This window comes from Hippichthys cyanospilos, chromosome 21, assembly GCF_059441005.1.
Source record: "Hippichthys cyanospilos isolate Australia breed blue-spotted pipefish chromosome 21, RoL_Hcya_1.0, whole genome shotgun sequence".
In the NCBI taxonomy this organism is placed as follows: domain Eukaryota; kingdom Metazoa; phylum Chordata; class Actinopteri; order Syngnathiformes; family Syngnathidae; genus Hippichthys; species Hippichthys cyanospilos.
The window spans coordinates 10,635,359-10,655,254 of record NC_142389.1 but is presented as its reverse complement, the minus strand read 5'-3'; the positions used below and the strand labels follow the sequence as shown (position 1 = coordinate 10,655,254).

At 40.1% G+C, this 19,896-nt stretch overlaps 1 protein-coding gene across 1 annotated transcript; it reads left to right on the top strand.

The window, feature by feature from the left end:
* Nucleotides 1–1,022: 1,022 nt before the first annotated feature.
* On the top strand, nucleotides 1,023–18,389 carry LOC148406581 (zinc finger protein 516-like). Its single transcript, XM_088405688.1, has 5 exons — nucleotides 1,023–1,284; nucleotides 13,060–14,375; nucleotides 15,414–16,466; nucleotides 16,534–16,598; nucleotides 18,288–18,389. Exons 2-5 carry the CDS (start codon nucleotides 13,205–13,207, stop codon nucleotides 18,336–18,338), a joined length of 2,340 nt encoding a protein of 779 aa, XP_088261814.1. The 5' UTR covers nucleotides 1,023–1,284; nucleotides 13,060–13,204; the 3' UTR covers nucleotides 18,339–18,389.
* Nucleotides 18,390–19,896: the final 1,507 nt, after the last annotated feature.

Genomic DNA, 19,896 nt, shown 5'->3' with positions numbered 1-19,896 from the left:
GCGGTTGCAATGAGTCATCGTTAGTCTTTGATAGTGGAAACAACATCAGTGGTGAATGAACAAATGAGATTAGGCAGTAACAGGCGGAAGAAGGCGGTGGGGTGCATGGCTAAAATGATGAATGACACCTTGTCATAAAAACAAAGCAGTCATTTCCATAAAGTACATCCCACAATGGCGGCTTGCAAAAAAATGTTTTCTAACTGTGTAAATTAATTAGAAATTACGACAAATTCAAACACACTTGGAATTAATCGATATTAAAATAAAGTAGAACTACTTGTTTAGCAAAGTGATAGTGTCTGCTATTGGCTAAAATAATTAATTGTAATGTTTGTTTTTTTTTACACTGTCTTGTCGTGTACGTTGCATCTGTTGAATCTGTTGGATCTTATAATGTTAAATTATACAATTAATTATTGCTACATATAAAATTCAAAGACTAAACACATTTTATTTAACTTTTCTACTCGTGGTTTAGTTGTTCTAATCAATGGGTTTATCACAATTTAATAACTATTAAATTCATAAAGACGCTATCTGCCGGATTTCTGTTTTAAGTACAGTGTTGTTAAATATTTAGTGACACACGCATTTTCTATTAAATATAAATTTCTCTTTGGAGGAAGTCATTCCACCAGGCTAAAATGATGCAATGTTTATATTCATTATCATCACGTTAGTTTGTTAATCACGGTATAAATGTTTTTTTTTTTAATAATATAACGCCACCTGCTGGATTTAGTTGCCAACTTGAACGCTGGTAGTCAAACTGATCGACATATGGTGAAATCTTAAGTGACGTCACGTATATACTTTTTTTTTTTTAATTAAAGGTGCAATGTCTCTTTAAAAAAAAAAAAAGTCAACGAGTGTGTACTGTTCTCTTTTGTTGGCCGGGCTCCATCTCAAAATAAGTTAAATAAAAAGTGATTTGCCGGTTGGATTGTTTTTACCAACAGCACCATCGGCGCCGTCTATTTGCTAGGGGGCGAAGGCACGCACGCACGCGCGCGCGCTACCGCCAGGCGGAGATGCTCAGCCTCTCCTGTTATTACCGTTAATAACGTTATCTCTCGCGTCACTCCCCTCCAGGAACGAGAGGGAACCCGCTTGCGCCGCACCACCAGCACCAGCACCACCGCTGGCTTCGAGGGACCGTTTCCGGCTCAGGTGCACCCACCCGGCCGTGATTTCGACGACGACTGCCGCGGCGACAAAGTTGTGAGAGCAGCAAGTATGTCGCCATTGTGAACGAGCAGTGATGGGATTCCTCCGAGCGAGGTAAGAACACTTGAGTAGGGAGTTCGCTACTTGTCACTTTGTCCCGGGACGACTCGCTTCCCCGGACGTCCTCCTTTCTCATCCCCCTCTCCCGTTGACTTCCACCACTGTTTTATCGTCTTCATTTTATCAACAAAGTTGGCGCAAACAAGGCTGCCATTGTGGCGGATCAGCGGTGGATTAACGGGCATTCCTTGTCTCCCCCCCCCCCCCCCCCCCTTCTCGCTTGCATCTTTTTAATATCTTCATAATAGCCCGTCATGAAAGTCGAATGTGCGAAAAGTTATCATTTTGTGGCGCTGGTTCGAGGTAAACCCGGTTAATGATGTCGTGCTTGTTGTTTCCACTGGTTTGCAAGGGGGCTCTTAAATAGGGATTAGCCAGCAGGACATGAAGGCCATAAAAAGAGAGAGAAAAAAAGAGAGAAAAAAAACATTAGGCCTTAAAAGCATAAAAAATGAAAATAAAAAAGACCAATTTAATAGTAAGGTAACTACATCAAAAGTCATCCGTTTCTAATGTTGTGTATGAATCAATACAGATGTTTTCTGACCTTTTTGGAACTAGGGATAGGCATAATCCTTTGATCAGTGAGGGATTGTTGATTACTGTCTTGAAGCAAAATGGAGCTACACATTTCAGCATACTCTTCCCTCCCCAGGCAATATGAATGTTAATTCACATTAAAGACAAATAATTTTAAATTGATTCATCTTTACTGAAGCTAGCGGCAAAAAAGATTCCGGCATACATTCATGCATACCCCTCGCCATCCAATAAAAATAAATAATCCACACATACATCTCCCACATTTTATATCATAATCATATCTGTTGAGTCAAAGAAAACAATGTTTTACACTGCAGAAAAATCATCAATTACTGATTGCATTAGTTATGGATCAATATTTTCAGACCTTTTTGGGACTAGCCCAAATTAGCCTTTGATCAGTGTGGCACTGTTCTGTTGATTAACCACTGAACCCTTGTAGGCAAAATGGACATGCTATGTCCATAAATACAGGTACCCCATACCTTATACTGTGTGTGTGTGTGTGTGTGTGTGTGTGTGTGTGTGTGTGTGTGTATGTATATATATATATATATATATATATATATATATATATATATATATATATATATATATATATATATATATATATATATTTGTATGTATAGGATGCCTTGGTAGCACTGTGAATAGCATGTCCGCCACACTGTTAAAAGAACCCAAGTAAGTTCAAATCATTCTTGTGTGGAGTTTGCATGTTCTCCCCAAGCCCGTGTGTGTTCTCTCCAGGCACTCCGGCTTTTGCCCACACTCCAAAAACATGCATGCAGGTGTATTGGACATACTAAATTGTCCTTAGGTGTGATTGGGTGAAAGAATGGTTGTTCGTCTCTGTGTACCCTGCAATTTGCTGGCAACCAGTTCATGGTGTCGCCTGCCTACTGCCCGATGTCAGCTGATGTCGCCTGCGACCCTTGTGGCTCTAGAAAATTAAAAAAAAAAAAAAAAGGAACAAATGTATGTGTGCATTTCTAAAAGCAAAAGTGTCATTGAAGCAATGCAGGCAAAATCAATTCTACCCTACCTTCAATTATTCGGGTTAGGCCATTGTGAACAGGTTTTCATTTGTAATATCGATAGCAAAGTAATATAATAAAGTAAAATAAAAACATAAAAATAAAAGCAGATGCAAATACAACAAGATCTGCATCGTGATCTACATTACATTATATATCATATATATCCACATCAGAATGTGTGTATATATATATATATATATATATATATATATATATATATATATATATATATATATATATATATATATATATATATATATAATTTCAGATTTTTTTTTTCAATTGCATATGAAAATTCAAACCAAGTACCAATACCAATAATACTTTTGATGCACTTTTCCCTAAAATACAACTTTCTTTAAAAATGTATGTAATTAATGGCATTTTTTTTCTTCTAATGTTTCATGTCCAATTTGTGATCAAAAAACTGCTCCAAGAGAGCAGCCGATACTAAGATCAGCTGTATCAATACCTTGAAATAAGGCCAGGTGTTGCCCCGATACCGATGCTTGGTGTCGGTGCTCGTCCATCCCTATAATGTAGTTACATTTGTTTCTTTAATACCCTGTGTGAACAATTTATGAACTTAGCTAATTACAGATACTATCTGTTTCTTTTCCTCAATCCAATGCACTTTTTTTTTTCCTTAAAACTTGCCCCATAATTCCACTTGTTTCCTCCTTTTACCATACTCATCTGCCGTGCTCCTCTCCCTTACCCCACCCCTCCGTATGTGGCCAACCCAACATGTGGGGAGGTAATCCCAGCTATTAGGGTAATCTCCTCAGCATGACGATCAATAGAGGAGGGTGCGCGCCATCTACCAGACGAGAGAGAGAGGGCGAGCGGGGAGGCTTGGGATAGTGGGAGTGAGGGTGGGATGGGGAGGGGGGGGACCAAAATTGGGCTAAAGAAAAATGATTTAATCATGGAGATTGGGTCAGAGGCCTGGGGTCGGCTTGGGGGAAGGGTACAGACAGAAAGATGTGAAGGGGCAAGGCCATCCTTAAACCACGGTGGTTTATCATGACTTTACTTATTTTTGCTCATTGGATTGATAGAATATCCATTCATTCATCCGTCATGGTACCAGCTGAGCGCCACATGAGAAGCTCCCAAGATACTGGTCTGAAAAATAGCTCATTATTAATAAAGATGGTGAAGGTTGCAAGCATTATTGAGCTAAAATGATGACATGGTTATTTGAATTTCGAGGTGTACCAGAATTAGTCACACTCTGTTGAATCTGACTGAGTTTCAGGGTGTTTATTTAAACGGTGTGCCGGAACTACAATACAGGCAGGAAGTCCAGATGGAAAGTGGCGGCGATGAGTAAGACGTTCGCCGATCCCTTCTTCTGTTTAACCCCGTCGAGGGCCGAGACGAGATTGGATGGGTGCGCTAGGGACTCAGGTTACTATAGCACCATTCTACTCCCGAGCAGCGGGGCGGTGTAAAAGATGCAGTAGCCCCGACGGGGAAACCTAATCCAAACCCTGCTGCCAGCTGTCATTCTTCTGCTTTGCCACAGAGCAAAATGACTGAGCACATATCGCCTTACTTCTCCACAATCATTACCTTGATCAGTTTGCCAAAAGGACATTTTTACACATTGCCGTTTTCATTTTAGAAGATGCTAGTGTCTCTGATGCATAACAAGGATTCAAAACATTTACGCTTCAGGTTTGATGTTGACAACAGATATACAGTATAAGATGTTCATGATGTATGTTTTGAAAAGTTGGAGTTCAACGTTGAGGTCATACGCGTACAAACAGCATTATTTCAACTTGTTACAAAGCTAGCAAGACAGAATGGGCCAGAATTTTGGCTAGTCTTGGTTTACAGTATGGTATTTGTCTATGATCACCTTGGTCTTTGCTAGTTCACTCTTTGCTAATTTTTGTTCTAGAACAGTGGTTCTCAAATGGTACTTCAGGGGGGACTCGAGATTTTAAACAAAACAAACAAACAAACATGCTAAAATCTTTTAAAAATAATTATTTAATAATTTTTTTGAGGAAAATTTAAGTTCATGAAACAAATTTTAAGTTCAGTAGGTTATTCAATTTCATTTTTGTGAAAAGACAGATCTCGCCCATACTAGAATGGTTCCATCCAACTTGTCAAGTGCCACCTCTTGTTACCTGTCAAGTTCATGGTTTGTTTTTGTGAAGAGCTCTCTACTGTAATCCCAAAACAGGATGCTCTGTGTTGAATATTTTTCAGTGGACAGATATTTATTTATGATTATTTATTTTTGAGAACAGTTCTGACACTTTTTCTTAAAATTATTTTTTGTGGACAAATATTAATAATTAACGTAATGAATTTTTTTATTTGTGAAGATTTATCTACTAGAACCTCAAAACAGGATGCCTTATGATTACAATTTTTCTTTGGAAAAAAATATTTTTTGAGAACGGGTCAAACATTATTGATTATTGATTTTTTTTTGGGGGGGGGATATTTATAATTGAGTTAATTTCTTTTTGGCAACAGATTTCTTCTATGATCCAAAAGAGGACACTGTTTATCATAGTCTGTTCATCATTTGTAGCTTCTCATTTGTTAGACGTCACTCAACTGCTCATCTTTGTCTTTGTTGGTTTGCCAATTGCTAGTTTCTGCTCATGTTTTAGAATATTTGGTGGACGTATTATAAAGTCTTTGCTTGCTTATTTGCTTATGTTTGCGAGTATTTACCATCATTGCTCTTCGGTCATTGTTCTGATAGTTTTAACGTATCTTCACCATTCTTAGCTAACATGTTTGTCTTGGCTGGTTCTCGTTAGTCTTTGCTCAGCTGCGCTCAACTATGCAAATCTTGTTTAGTTTTTGTTTACATTTGGTAGTTGCTCATCTTAGTCTTTGCTGGTTGACCCATTGTTAGTTTTTGCTCGTGTTTTCTAGGATTTGGTGAATGTTTTTGCTCGCCTCTAAAACCTCTGCTAACCTCCTTTCTAGCCTTGTCTAGTTTTCAGTGTCTTTGCTAGCTTCTTCACTAGCCTTTGCTCATGAGTCATTGTTCTTATAGTTTTAGCTTATCTTCATCAGTCTTAGCTTGTCTTTGCCCATGTTTGCTAGTCTTGGCTGGTCCTCACTAATCTTTGCTCAGATGCGCTCAGCTTTGCTAACCTTGGGTTGTTTTTGTTTATCTTTGGTCATTTCTTATTTGTTAATCTTTACTCATCTACCCTTCTTTGGTGGCCTTCGCTCAGCTTTGGTAGTGTTTATGAATATTTGCTAGGCTAAACTAAAATCTACTAGTCTGCTTGTCTTTGTTTGGACAGTCCTGGTAACAAGTGAAGATAAAACATTTGACACAACTTGTTTCGCTAAACACCTTTAATCTCATCTCAGCGCCAACATTGTTTTGAAAATAACTGTAACCATCACCTTAAATTCTGCAACATCCTGCATATTTAATCTTTAATAAAATGTTGAGGGCTAGTTTTCCATTTAAGACTATAACCAGCAGTAGTGTCAAAATTGTCTGGGGGGGTTGAATGGAAAATCTAACAAGGCAAAAGAGCGCCACCAAGAGAAACAGTGGCTGCGAGTCACTGCTGACCTTGCCGCGATAATCTAATCCCTGTTGAGAGTGCTTTTTTTAGAGAGCAAGTTAATGCCCGCAGATTATACACCAGTGTCGCCCACACCAGCCAATCCACACTGAAAACAGAGTGGTCGTCCACACTGAAAAAAAGTTAGCTTCAAACGTCAACAATGCTCCAAAGACTAAAATTAAATCATTAAGATGTTCTGTATGTTTTGTGTGACAGTGGTCACCTTTTCTCACCCGCCTTTGATATCCTGATAAAAGGCTACTCACGGTCCAGCTTGCCTAGTGCTGTGAAGAGTAATAATCCCTGTGTATGTTGTGTAACTACACACTGGGTTGGACAAGGCGGCAAGTGAATGGGGAGGCAGGGAAAAATATGCACAAGTTGGACTGCGGAGCCCGGCGGCTGTCTAATCTCTTAGGTAGATGAGGCTGTTTGCCCACACCAGCTTCATTGTTGTCGCTCGAGGAACCAGCTGAGGACTGCTGGTGTGGAGAGACTTATTAATGCATATAAAGGCTCATACTGGAAATTTATAGAAAAAAAAAAACGCAAATATTACTGTCTTGTCCAAGTGTATTGAAAACATTGACATAGTCCAAGTCAGGCTGATATGGAGCCCTATATTCTCCGTTCTGATCTAAGTCATCAAAGGCCCAATTTTTGGACATAGCTCTAAAGCACATGACCCTCTATCCAAATATGAATGTTGCCATGAACATCATAATTATTTAGTTGGTTACTTTGTTTTTGTTTTCTCAATTAGCTGAGAAAACAATTGGGCCCTGCAATCTTGTAGAAAACTTTTGCTCGCATCTTCTTCCGTGGGTGTTCAACCGAATTGCAGTTTATGTGGTTGTCACATGAAACGGAACAATAACCAATTAGGAAGCTCACTGACGCTTGCCGTTTTTGCTGGACACGTAAGAGGAGCAACTGGTTGTGTTGAGTGTTATTTAAAGGTGTCTCGAGTCATTCACGGTTTAAAACACACACACAAACACAAACAATGAAAATAACTGCAATTCCAGATTAACCAGTTAGTTCAGCAGTTCTTTTAACTTGGATTTTTTTCTTCTATGATTCTATTTTGTAGAAATACCGTAGGTCATTTTGAGTTCGATCTGACCGATTAAATCTGCTTATTATGGCCCTTTAAACATTGGCCAAAACTCATCGACCAAATGGCCGATATTTGCCCAGCATTTCAGCTTGTAATGTTTGTAAATACATTTACAGCAGTTGTATGTCATGAAATTTGCATATTCTGCTGACCTGTCATTCAAAACAAATACATTTTTTACAAGCAATGTTTAAGTGAGCATTAAAAGGAGATTTTGCAAAGAATTGACCTGATTGTCACAACTTTAAACACAATTTAATGTCACGGTTTGTTAAAAGAAAAATCATAAAACACATAGTGCAACATACATGTATTTAGTGCCTGATATTTTCAAACCCTTCTTTACCCTGATATGAAAAACAAAAGAACCATAAATTTATCAGTTCATTTATCAGTAATCTGTATTTTTTTTGGTGCCAACTATCGCCATCGACCTAAAAAATTCAATATGGGGTTTTGGTGCATCACGCAGAAGAAGTCGGTGATTCAGTTTTTCCTTCATCAAGTTTTGGGTCTTTCAGATTTTCAAAATTGGTTCAGATGTGTATCAACAGTAGTTTTTTGTTGTTGTTTGTTTAGTCACTTATTGTTTTTGCAAATCTTTGCGGATTTAGTGTTATTTTATTAGTCTTTGCTTTCCTTTGCTGGTCTTCGCAATTTTTGGTTCGACCTCATAATACCTCCCATCTTTGCTGCTTATTTTTTTTTTTTTGCATAAGTATCGTTGCAACAAGAAATCTCGAAACTGACTGAAACTGCATGTTTTGAATCTTTTAGAGCTATTTTATGCCTTGCCATGGCCTGAAGAAGTTTACACACAATTATTGTTTGTGTTTTAGTCGAAAATTCTTTGATAATTGAATGGACAAGTGCTACTTTTTGGATGACTTTTTGTGTTGCTCTTCATTGTGGTTTGTTCATTCTAAACGGTGCTTTCATGCTTTTTTGCAGTATCCCTTGGTACTAAGTTGAGTAGATGGTTTCTTTTGTAGCTGTAGGCTTTTGTGTGACTTCTTGTCTGTGTTTCCAATTGGTTTTGTAATGTGCTCATCAAGTTAATTTAAAGATAATTGTGTTTGGTTTAACCCAAAAAATATGAACTGTGACACCTAAAAAACAAGCCTATCTTTGGTATAGACGTTCTTGTTGACATAGGCAAATTTGGTGGCTTATTTGATGATGAGAAGGCAACTGTCTTAATATTTAAACACAATATTCTCAAGCAAAACAAGCTTTGACATTGATTTGGTGGTCGCTTCTTGATGGAAAACAGACAGGATTATTGGTCAGGAAACAGTAGATGTGAGGTGCGGCTTAGTGAGCCAGTGAGCGTGGCTGTGGACACAAGCATAAGGACAGTCACGTGCTCACTCTCCGGTCAGCGGTAGCTTTGGCACAGGCCTGCTGCTCCATGCTTGGTGGGAATATTTGGATGACTTCATCTCTAAAGCAATTGATATGTTCTATGATTAAAAAATATCTGCTAACATACCTGGTTATAACTGAAAGATCCTTCTAAAAATAGCCACAGTAGTCATTTTGGATGCTTTGCAAAAATCATAGTCAGTGATGATGCTATTTCGAGTCGTTGGCAGGAAATTACACCCACGGTTTTGGTGCAACACGCACACCGGCAGTCGCTACTTCCATGCAAGATCACACTCGCGCACACATGAGAGCACACGGAGGCCTAACAAACCGTAGGGAGTTTGTGCTGAGCTGGTTGTGGGACGTCAGGATGAATCAATGCGAGGACAGCTGACTGGACATGCCTATTCATCTGCCAAAGAAAAGGGAGAGAAAAGGGGCATTCTAAAAGATATGAGCGCAGCCCCCCTGGAGCGACATTACTTTACATACCTCCAAAAGCACTACGAGCATAAGAGGGGAAAAGGACACAAACGAGGAATGAGCGAGGGGGGAAAAAACGGTTACATTTAGCATGCGTACTTGGGAAATGATAGATGTGAGTATTCAGAAAAAACCCACCTTAAAACATTTGCATTAAGATTTTATATTTGGAATAGTTTCTTCCACAATCCAAACAGCTGTATTAACTGTACAAGTTTTTTTTCTAACTCTCGTTAAACTCGTTCTGATGTGCTAAAAGAAAATACAGAAAAATGAACTCGAGCAGACCATATTTCATCCCTGTAGTTTATTGAGATTTTACTGAGATTTTCCAAATGGTTAATTTAACCGTCACCAAAATAGGAGGGTGAACTGGGTTAGGGTCTCGGGAGTTAGTTAGGCAGACAAAAATAGTAAAGTAAAAATAAACAGGAAAAAAAAAAACAGGTTAAGAAAAAACAAATTAAAATAGATAAAAAAATCTCTCTCTCTCTCTCTCTCTCTCTCTCTCTCTCTATATATATATATATATATATATATATATATATATATATATATATATATATATATATATATATATATATATATATATATATATATATATATATATATATATATATATATATATATATATATATATATATATATATATATATATATATATATATTGCATTGCATTCTTCATAAAACATAAACGCTGCAAATGACTTCCTAAAAAAGGGGAAATACAGTAAGTAAAACAGTAACATTTTACTAAAGGTTTCTTATGAACAAAGGAGCTTTCATATTTCAAATTTTTATAATCAGGTCTAACTATATATTGTGAAGTGTTTACACACATAAAATGATGTCAATGGTAATCTTAACAATGAGCGCCACCAGCAGCACTTGATGTCGGCTTTTTTTCTCTTTTTAATGGGAATGAGCTGATAAAGGTTTGGGCAACTCTGAGTTCATCATTAAGCTGGGGAAAAAAAAAAACAACAAAAAAACTACAAATATCGGAGTTTGCATGTTCTCCCCGAGTCTGCGTGGGTTTTCTCCAGGCACTCCGGCTTCCTCACACACTCCAAAAACATGCTTGGCAGGTGAATTGGACTTACTAAATTGTCCTAATGTGTGATTGGGTGCGTAAACGTTGTTTGTCTCTGTGTGCCCGGCGATTGGCTGTCAACTAGCTCAGGCTGTCCCCCGCCTACTGCCCGAAGCCAGCTGAGATAGGCACCTGCAAGCCTGCGACCCTTGTGAGGATAAGCGGCTCTAGAAAATGGATTGATGGATGGAACTACAACAATCGTCAGTCAGAATGCTTGAAATTGGCAATGACTTTCTCCCTTTTGAAAAATCGGCAGAAATTAGTTGGGTTTTTTTTTTTCTCTCACAAGGGACAGCCTTGTGGCAGCTAACCAACATTGCAGTCAACATTTCACTGAGAAATTTTTGCTAAAAGTTCATCTGAAGCGGCCAGCTTTGGCAGAACATGACCAGAACCCTCGTTGGACAAAAAAGACAAAACTAGTTATCCTGCAATCTATCGTTTTTGGTTTTGATTGAGTCCACTTCCTTCATGTTCCCAGTAATCCCTTGATGATGCTTGAAACGAGGTGCGCTCGACAGCCTGTCACACGTCTGCTGGCCATTTAAGGCATATTAAGGAGTTTTCCACTTTGTAGGTTGCTTGGACAAAGGCTCTTAGCCCCCCAGTCCGATGGCCTGTTTATTCCCATCTGTTGACTTCATCCCCATTGTGCTTTAACCTTAACCCCCTAATTGCCAGCCTCCAGTTTCCCGTGCACATCCTCCCCGCCCCCTCCCTCTCGGCGCGCTAATCTGACGGCGTCTGCAAACACCTGCCACGATGCTCCATCTCGAGGCCTCTTTCCAGGACAGATGCCGCTAGAAAAATCACCTTCGTCCCACTCAAGTACGAACGGAGGCCGGCCGGAGTCGTCTGTTGTTCTTGCGGTGACACGCAGGCCGCGGCCTCTCTCGCTCGAACAATGAACCCGACCCCCCCGACCCAGGCGACGGGGGCCCAGACGTGAAGCGATGTGACAGTTCTGGTGCGGCCGACACAATGGCAGGTTTTACTTTTTACTGCCTGGATGACGATCGGACCGCCGAGTATATGTTCTTTCACAAAAACAAGACAAGTCACCGGGTGTTTGGCCCAGTCACATGTTGAGAACAGGCACCATTGTGCGCGCAAGCACGTGTCTCGGAGCTACTTAAACCTCATTTTCCCTCAAGTTTGAAAAGACTACACAGAAAGCATTCAAGTCATTCATTAAACAGCCATGTTTAACATGCCAGCACCAAACAAGACCGTCATGTCAGCACTTAGCCCTGGCGTAAGGCTGCGTTTCAAAGTTGGGTCATAATGGATTATTGATCGTGAATTAGAGTGTGCTGACCCTCGGGGCTCATCCTCATTGGCCCAGGAATGAATACGTCTCTTCATGCTTGGCCTCACACACTCAATTTGGACAGAGGCTGGCGCGCTAATACATGCAGACAGGCGCCTCTCCGCTGGTGAGGCACAAAGGTTAGACCAGAGTCCTCGGTAATTGCAAATTGTCCTAAATGGATTGTCAGGGCCGCCAAGCTTGTGCTTATTCTCCTCATTTATTATGTGGTGTAGTGCCAGTGAAACTGAGTAGAAACAACAACAAAGGTCTGGCGGGATCTTGACGATGCTTTTAAATTGATTGGTCGATTAATTGATAGTGTGGTGATTACAGTGGAATTGATTGTTGATTATTCACATGTTGAGTGCTTATTTGAAAGCCCCCCACGCCTCAAAAAATAATACATATATATCTTATTTCAATCCTCACGATTTGTAGCTGGTACTAGTGTCAGCCAATGACTTAGAGCAGTTTTTTAATACTAACTAGCTATTATTTCATGAAATAAAAAAAAATTAAAAAAGAAAATGAGTAGCTCTTTCTTTAAAATATTTTTTCTTATTTTTGGGGGGTGGCGGATGTATCAAAAGTATTTGTGGTATTGGTATCAAGAGTACTCAAGAGTACTTTTGTAATCGATATTTATCTAAAAAAATGTATAATCCTTAAAAAAATTACCATGTGTCCATACACATACATATGTATACATTATAATACACAAAAGTATCTATTGGAAGAAAAAACTGAATTAGAAAAATATATTATACTAACTATAATATACAATACTATAATATACTACAGATATTAGTCTAAATGAGAAAAAAATAGAAAATCAAGCAAAGTATGAAACCAAAAACACAAGACACCCCCAAGACTACAAAAAGTGATTAAAAATAGCCTTGTTAATTTGACCCGACTTTCTGTGTTTTATAGAAAGCAACCCGATTTAAGGATATCTTATGTAAAACGACTTATTTTAGGAAGGTGTTTTGTGCAAAACAACTCATAATGTTGGGTTTTAAACTGTGGTTTAGAATGTAAGATAACTTTTTAAAACTTGTTTCTTTGTGTCATGTTTCATAACAAATGATGTGTAACCTTGTTGATTGCATTTCTTAAGCAGGCTCTAAAAACAAATAAATGTTTATGCATACTGTATATACTGTGTTAGTTAGTGTATGCAGGATGTTGATTTGAATTCTTAATTGCTCAGTTCTACTCTAAATGCTGTGTTTCAGGTTGACTTGTGTCTACAGATCAGTAAAAAATGGCCGAATGATTCCAAAGCGGTGATGCTTTCCAGATTTTCCGACACCGCGGCAGCCCTCTGAAAACAACCCTGTTGGCGAAGTCATCCTAGCAGCACTTGAGTAACAGCGATCGATGGAGACCAAAGCGAAGCGGGAGGAGCACACGGCGCCCAAAGACTCCGAGACGGAGGAAGAGGCCACTTCGGGCCACACGTGCGGCGTGTGCGGCCGCAGCTTCCCGCTCCTGAGCTCGCTGTCGCAGCACATGCGGCGGCACACCCGCGAGAAGCCGTACAAATGCCCCTACTGCGACCACAGGACGGCGCAGAAGGGAAGCCTCAAAGCGCATATCCGCAGCCACAAGCTGGGCCTGTTTGACCTCAACGGCCAGCGGGCCGACGCGGACGTGCCGGACACTCCCGAGATGATAAAGAAGAAAGCGAGCAAGAAAAAGGAAAAAGATTTGGAGGCCGACGGATTGGACGGCGGGCCCTTTTCCTGCAGCGTCTGCGGCCAAGACTTCCCCCAGGAGCCGTTACTCAAGTCGCACTTGAAGCGTCACCGCAGCGCGCAGGACCACGGCTGTCGCATCTGCGGTCGCCGCTTCCGCCAGGCGTGGTTCCTGCAGAGCCACATGCGCATCCATCGGGTCAAAGCGCAGCTGCGGGCCGGCAAAAGCGACCAACCGCCCGCCACCATCAACGGCGTGCCGCAAGACCCCGCCACGCTGGCCAACGACGAGTGCCTCTACGAGCTCTGCGGGAACTGCGGCCACTTTTTCGCCGACTGCAAGACCTTGCGCGTGCACGAAAGGTTACACAAAAACTTCCACGGCGTGCCGCAAGGCTTGGAGGTCTCGCAGGTGACGAAAAATCGTTTTTTGGAGAGCCTCAGCCTCACCTGCGTCACACAGAAAAAAGCCCAGGCCGACGGTAATCTGGGCCGGAGGATCCCAGAGCTGGATCCTTTGTGCAGCTACCAAGCTTGGCAGTTGGCCACAAGGGGGCGCCTGGCGGAAGCCGCCGACAAATGCCTCAGCTGGGAGGAAGGGCTCGCTGACGCAGAGGCGGCGTACAAAACCGCAAAGGGCGAATACGCCAAGCCGGAGAAAAAGAGGAAGTCCATCGACGTGCCCGCCTCCAACGCCAAAAAGAAAAAGGGTGACACCGGCCTCGAGCAAACGAACAAGAAGAGCTGCCACAAAGACCGCATCTTGCTCAACGGACTCGGGCAAGCCTTTTATGAGGCGCTCCAACACAGAACCGACAAAGAGAAACACGCCAACAGGAATCAGGAGAAGGAAGGTAACTCGCAAGACTTAATATTACAAAAATGGAGACAAAATAAACCCCAGATGTTTTCACCAAAATGTACACAATATTAGTTGGCAAAATTAAATATTTTATATGAAATGTTGTGACTTAATGTTACAAAAATAGAGACAAAATAAACCCCAGATGTTTCCACCAAAATTTAAACAATATTATTTGGCAAATGTAAATATTTTATATGTAATCTTGTTAAATAATTGTTACAAAATGTTAGTACATGACATATTAGACAAATATCAAAAAACAAAGCACAAATATTAGGAGAAAAAATGATTAAGAACAAAAAAACTAAAAAAAATTTTACACAAAAAGAACAAGAATGCTTTTGACAGTGACAAAGATACTAGTGGAAAATACACATATCTAGAAAAAAAAATACTGTTTCAAAAATACACATTTCTAAATATAATTTCTAAATGATATGCAAGTATGAAAAAAATATAAGTCCCATTAATGATATCTTAGACACAGATTTAACAAAAAGACACACCTTTGAGTACATGTGAAAAAAGAAACATTAAATCACAAAACAATCTTGGTAAATAATGAAAAAAATACACAACACCAAGTGACAAAAACACAAACATATTGGTAGAAAAATGCACACATATTAGAAATGGTGTGTGTGTGTATGTATGTGTATATATATATATATATATATATATATATATATATATATATATATATATATATATATATATATATATATATATATATATATATATATATATATATATATATATATATATATATATATACACACACATACACATAAATCAGACAAAAAGGGCAAAATATTAAACATTAAATATTTCAGACCAATATTTCAACAATACAAACAGATAAAAAAAAAAAGACGCATTTAACAGAAGCCTCTTGCGGACTATAGTGGAACTACACTGCCTAAAGTGTTCAAAAATCATTTAGCGTTTTAAATGGTATTGTAATTCCTTATAGGATGGTTTTGTATTTCGCAACGCTGCTGTGATTTGATGTGTTTCTGGTCTACAGATGAAAAGCCTTTGTTTTGCGAGCACTGTGACTTCCACACGCCAGACGCCTCTTTACTTCGGTCTCACGTGCACGCGCAGCATCAGGACAGCAAAGCGAGCACCGTTACAGAAAAAGCGGCCGGCCAAAGTGCTTCCAATGCCTCCAGGTACGTGGATTACCTCAGGAAAAGGAGCACGCTGCTTTGTCAGCCGTATTGGATCCCCTACCCCGGCTTGCCCGGTGAGTTGAATGTCAAAACAGAGAAAACCTGCGGCGATTCAAGCGGTCTTCTCAATTTGTCATCACTGACGGACACTAAAGAACCGGACTCGGTTGAAAAAGAAGGCCTGCTGAGTCATCAATGTCCATATTGTTCCCACGCCACCTGTTACCCCGAGGTGCTGTGGATTCATCAGCGGGTCTCGCACAGGGTGGGCAACGGCAGCTCGGCGGCCCCCAAGTGGGCACCGTGCGCCAACGGCGCCCGGGGTTCTAAAAATTCCCGTTCCAGACGAACGGGACCGCCGCCGTTCCTAGAAGGGAAAGACTGCCCGACCTTGCCCGCGCCCAGAAGCCAGCGCACCCAAGCGCCTGGCGGCAGCACCAAACAGGTAGCCCCCAAGGGCCAATCGGGTGCTAAGTCCAAACCTCAGGCGAAGGATGTGAAAGCTGCGGATCCGCGCGCGAAAGTGAAGTCCGAGCAGAAGCGCTCGGCGGAAAGCGCCGGCAAAGCCGGCTCGTCCGGAAGAACGGCGGCAGAGGGGAACTTCCCAAAAGAGGGTCTGGGTTTCATGTTGAGTCACGGAGACTCCAATCGACACAACCTCCAGAGGCTCCCCTCGCCGAATCCCAAAGGGGCCGACCTATGGGCCGCCATGAGCATGTGGGGCCACCGGGCGTACTTGGAACCGTTGCTCTACGCTCAGGCCAAGAGCGACACCGCCGCCGCCGCCGTCGTGGACACGCCCACAGACTTTGACATGGTGAGCCTTCTGAAGAGCTACAGTCCTCACGAGCTGGCGGCCCTTTACCAGCACTGGGGCTTCGTGGACCCCAGGTTGGACCCACAGGGTAAGATTCACCTTCGCCGGAGAATTTTCATTCCTTATGTTTTTCACACGTCTTCTTGTCTTTACAGCAATGTTGCGACTCAACGGACATTTTGCAAATGAAGTCCATCTTTCCTCTGAAGATTCCAAACAAGTAGGTTTGCACTTTCCTAAATTATATACTGGAATAATGTCAATTTCATTCATTTCAATGGAGACCATTTTGCGGACAGTTTACCGTGGTGTTAAAATGTCAAGCTTTTAATAACTACTAATACTGGCCATAACCGGTAATGAGCACTTTTCTTTTTTCGCTAACAAACAGGCGTTTAAAAGGACAAAATATGATTGGCTGCTTTCAGAGTTGACTCAACATGCTGCCTCTTTGAAAATAATTAGATGGCAATTGCTGGTTTTTTTTCCTTTACGTTTTTGGCACGCATGGAGGAGAAGGGGGAGGTCACTGTCTTTGTCTTAAACCCTTTGAAGCTGTGCACGACACACACTTGTCACACACTTCTGGGAGATGATTGGACGAAGCTTTACCGATCGAAATCAAGTTATGACACTTATGATGCCCTCTGTGCCCTCTTGGGATTTTACAAGAAAGCTTTTAAAACGTGACTTTCAAAAAAGCAAACATAGGTGTTCATTTTTGATCAAACCCACAAGTATAGTGGGCCCCCGTGTTACGAGATTAATCCGTTCCGTGGTTCGGCTTTTAAGGTGAATTCGCCATATGCTGGGCAATCCCAACCTATGTTAAATAGCTAACATGTTTTGAACCCCAGGTAAAAACATCAAAATTGTACATACATATTCAAAATTGGTATCAAAATAGTATACTAATTGCTATGTGTATATTATATACATGTATACAATTAAATAACATCATAAATATATAAAGGATTTATTTACCTTTGAGCGACGTGACGAGCTTGTTATGGCCATATTCCCTAGTGAGGGTAGCCTAGGCTAGGCTAGCTTTGTATTTCTTGATTATCTCCAGCTTCGTTTCCGTATAAATAATCTTCTTACTTCTCTCTTTACCATCACTGGCAATCTTGGGACTCATGGCTAACCCATTCAACTTTGAACTAAGCATTAAAATACACTATAAATACGGTTTTGGAACTACTCAGCTTTAACAATGCGCCATTTTGAAACGAGTGAGGCCGGCCAATAGCAGACCAGCATTACCATCATGTGGTAGCAACAGAAAATAAGTGCAATTACCTAAAAACGCCTACAGATGGAATCAAAACAACACAAATACAGAAAACCCCCTAGGGTCATGACAGTTGGTTTTGTCGCAAATCTGGAAAAATACTGTAAAGAGGGGATGAAAAAACTCAGTATTCCACATCGCCACATTAAAAAAACATAAGCCAGGGAAGCTGTAACACAGGGGTCCACTGTATCTGCTTGTCAAATGAATGTGCTTTCAGTTTAATTCTAAAGTTTAAGTACGTGAAAATACAACACCATCATTTTAAATGTTTTTTTTCCAAAGTCCAGTGTGCTTCACAGTTGAAATTCATGGAAGTGCAGCGCTGTTCAGTGATGCGGTATTGCTAGTGGTTGCAGATTTGACTCAACTTGCTGTTTGTTTTTTTTTTTTAAATTAACATCCATGAAGGATAAGGAGGACCACTTTGTCTTAACAGTTTTACCACTGCATATTTGTTAATGTCCCAATTATTCAATTTTCGTTTAAAAATAGTGTTCAACAGAAAAAAAAAACGAGCTTTAATTTTAATAGTACGATATTTTGACTCAAGGTTATCGTACCGTCAGAGTCCGATATCACCTCATGCCCAATTTACTTTTATTATTCTCGCAGGTGACCAGCCGCTCCACTTCCACCTCAGGGTCTCTCCATAAAGGAACGTGAAGACCCTCAAAAACACCCACCCACATCGTGGCATCCTAACCCCCCCCCCCCCCCCCCCCCCCCCCCCCCCCCCCAAAAAAAAAAAAGACTCAACAACACAAAATATGCAATGTAATAAGGTGGTATCATCCAATTTATTTCTGTCAGTGACACTTGCTTTTGTGTGCGTGCGTGTGTATACACCAGTTCTGGTAGGTTCCGTGGATGCTGATGTAAATTGAGGAAGGATCATGCAAATTGGAGACCCATAATATGTGATTACCAAAAGGGCAATTCCAGTTTTCTGTATGTGTACAAGTTGTGCATATTTCCTGTTTTTTTTTTAAATTTTGATAATTATTATTAATTATAATTATTATTATTAGTTTTGTTTTTTTTTTACACACAAAAAACTTGAAAAGAGATGACATTATTTTAAAAAGACTTGCCATTTTGACTTGAAAAGTTCATATCAGCAGAACCAAACATGACCAAATTGGGCCGCGGTCACTATTTGCCTAAATTGATTTAAGGAAGTTTTTAAGCTCATTTCAAAGGTTCCACTCTTGAGAACTTTGACGTAGCAGCGTGACATAGTGATCATAGCATACTGAAAAGTGATGTCTATGTAACAAAAAAAAACAAAAACAATTTCATCTTTTTAGTATGTGCATTTTTAAAAATGAAATCTTTCAAATGAATTCCTTCCAGCTTGCAAGCTTTTAACAGCAGCATATTTTCAGGTCCAAAGACTTCTTTCTTCGTTCCTCAGTTTATGTCTTTGTGTTTGCAGAATTATTTAGTGTGTGTATATTTGTAGGTTGTTTTTTTTTTTTTAATTCATGTCCCATAGACAAAACGTGTTTGTACCAAAACAAAAAGCCATCAAATATTTTTGTCATTAGAGCAACGGGTACAGATTTCTTTTCCTCTTTCGTTTTTTAATAATAATCTGTTCAAGATAGTTTTATTTAATTGTTTCTGTTTATTCCAAGTGGAATTGAAACACACTTTAAGTACTTGATATTTGTAGTTTGAAATGTTCAGGGAATTAAAAGAAACAAGAACAAAACTTTGTGTCCAAAATCTATGTGAGTCCAATCAACGCCCTTATAAAAAAAAAAACAAAAAAAAACAATAGCACTAGAGCTTAAATAAGCAGAAATTGATGTTTCAGCATCTTTTCTGGTAGAAGGGATCCTGTTTCCAACAATCTTCTAAGCGACTTTTGAAGAGCCTTCCTTCATGTAGCTGACACATTGATGCTGGTGCTGAAGACCTCCCCACAAGTTGAAACTCCTCAAAACACAGGTCCCCACATCCATGAAGATGGCTTCCTAAGCATAATGAAGTTTTTCCACTCCAGGTGATGTCCTTGAATGGTTGAAGCCCAAGGTATGATGTACTTTATGAAAACTATTACTATCACTACTATATAAATGGTGTTGTCATGCTTTGAAGCAATGTTTACTGTTTAGTAAGGCTTTTAAAATAAAGCAAGACATTAAAATAAGACATCTTTAAAGACATTTTAATATACATATTGTAAAGCTGTTTATATCTAATGTAGAGTAAGGCT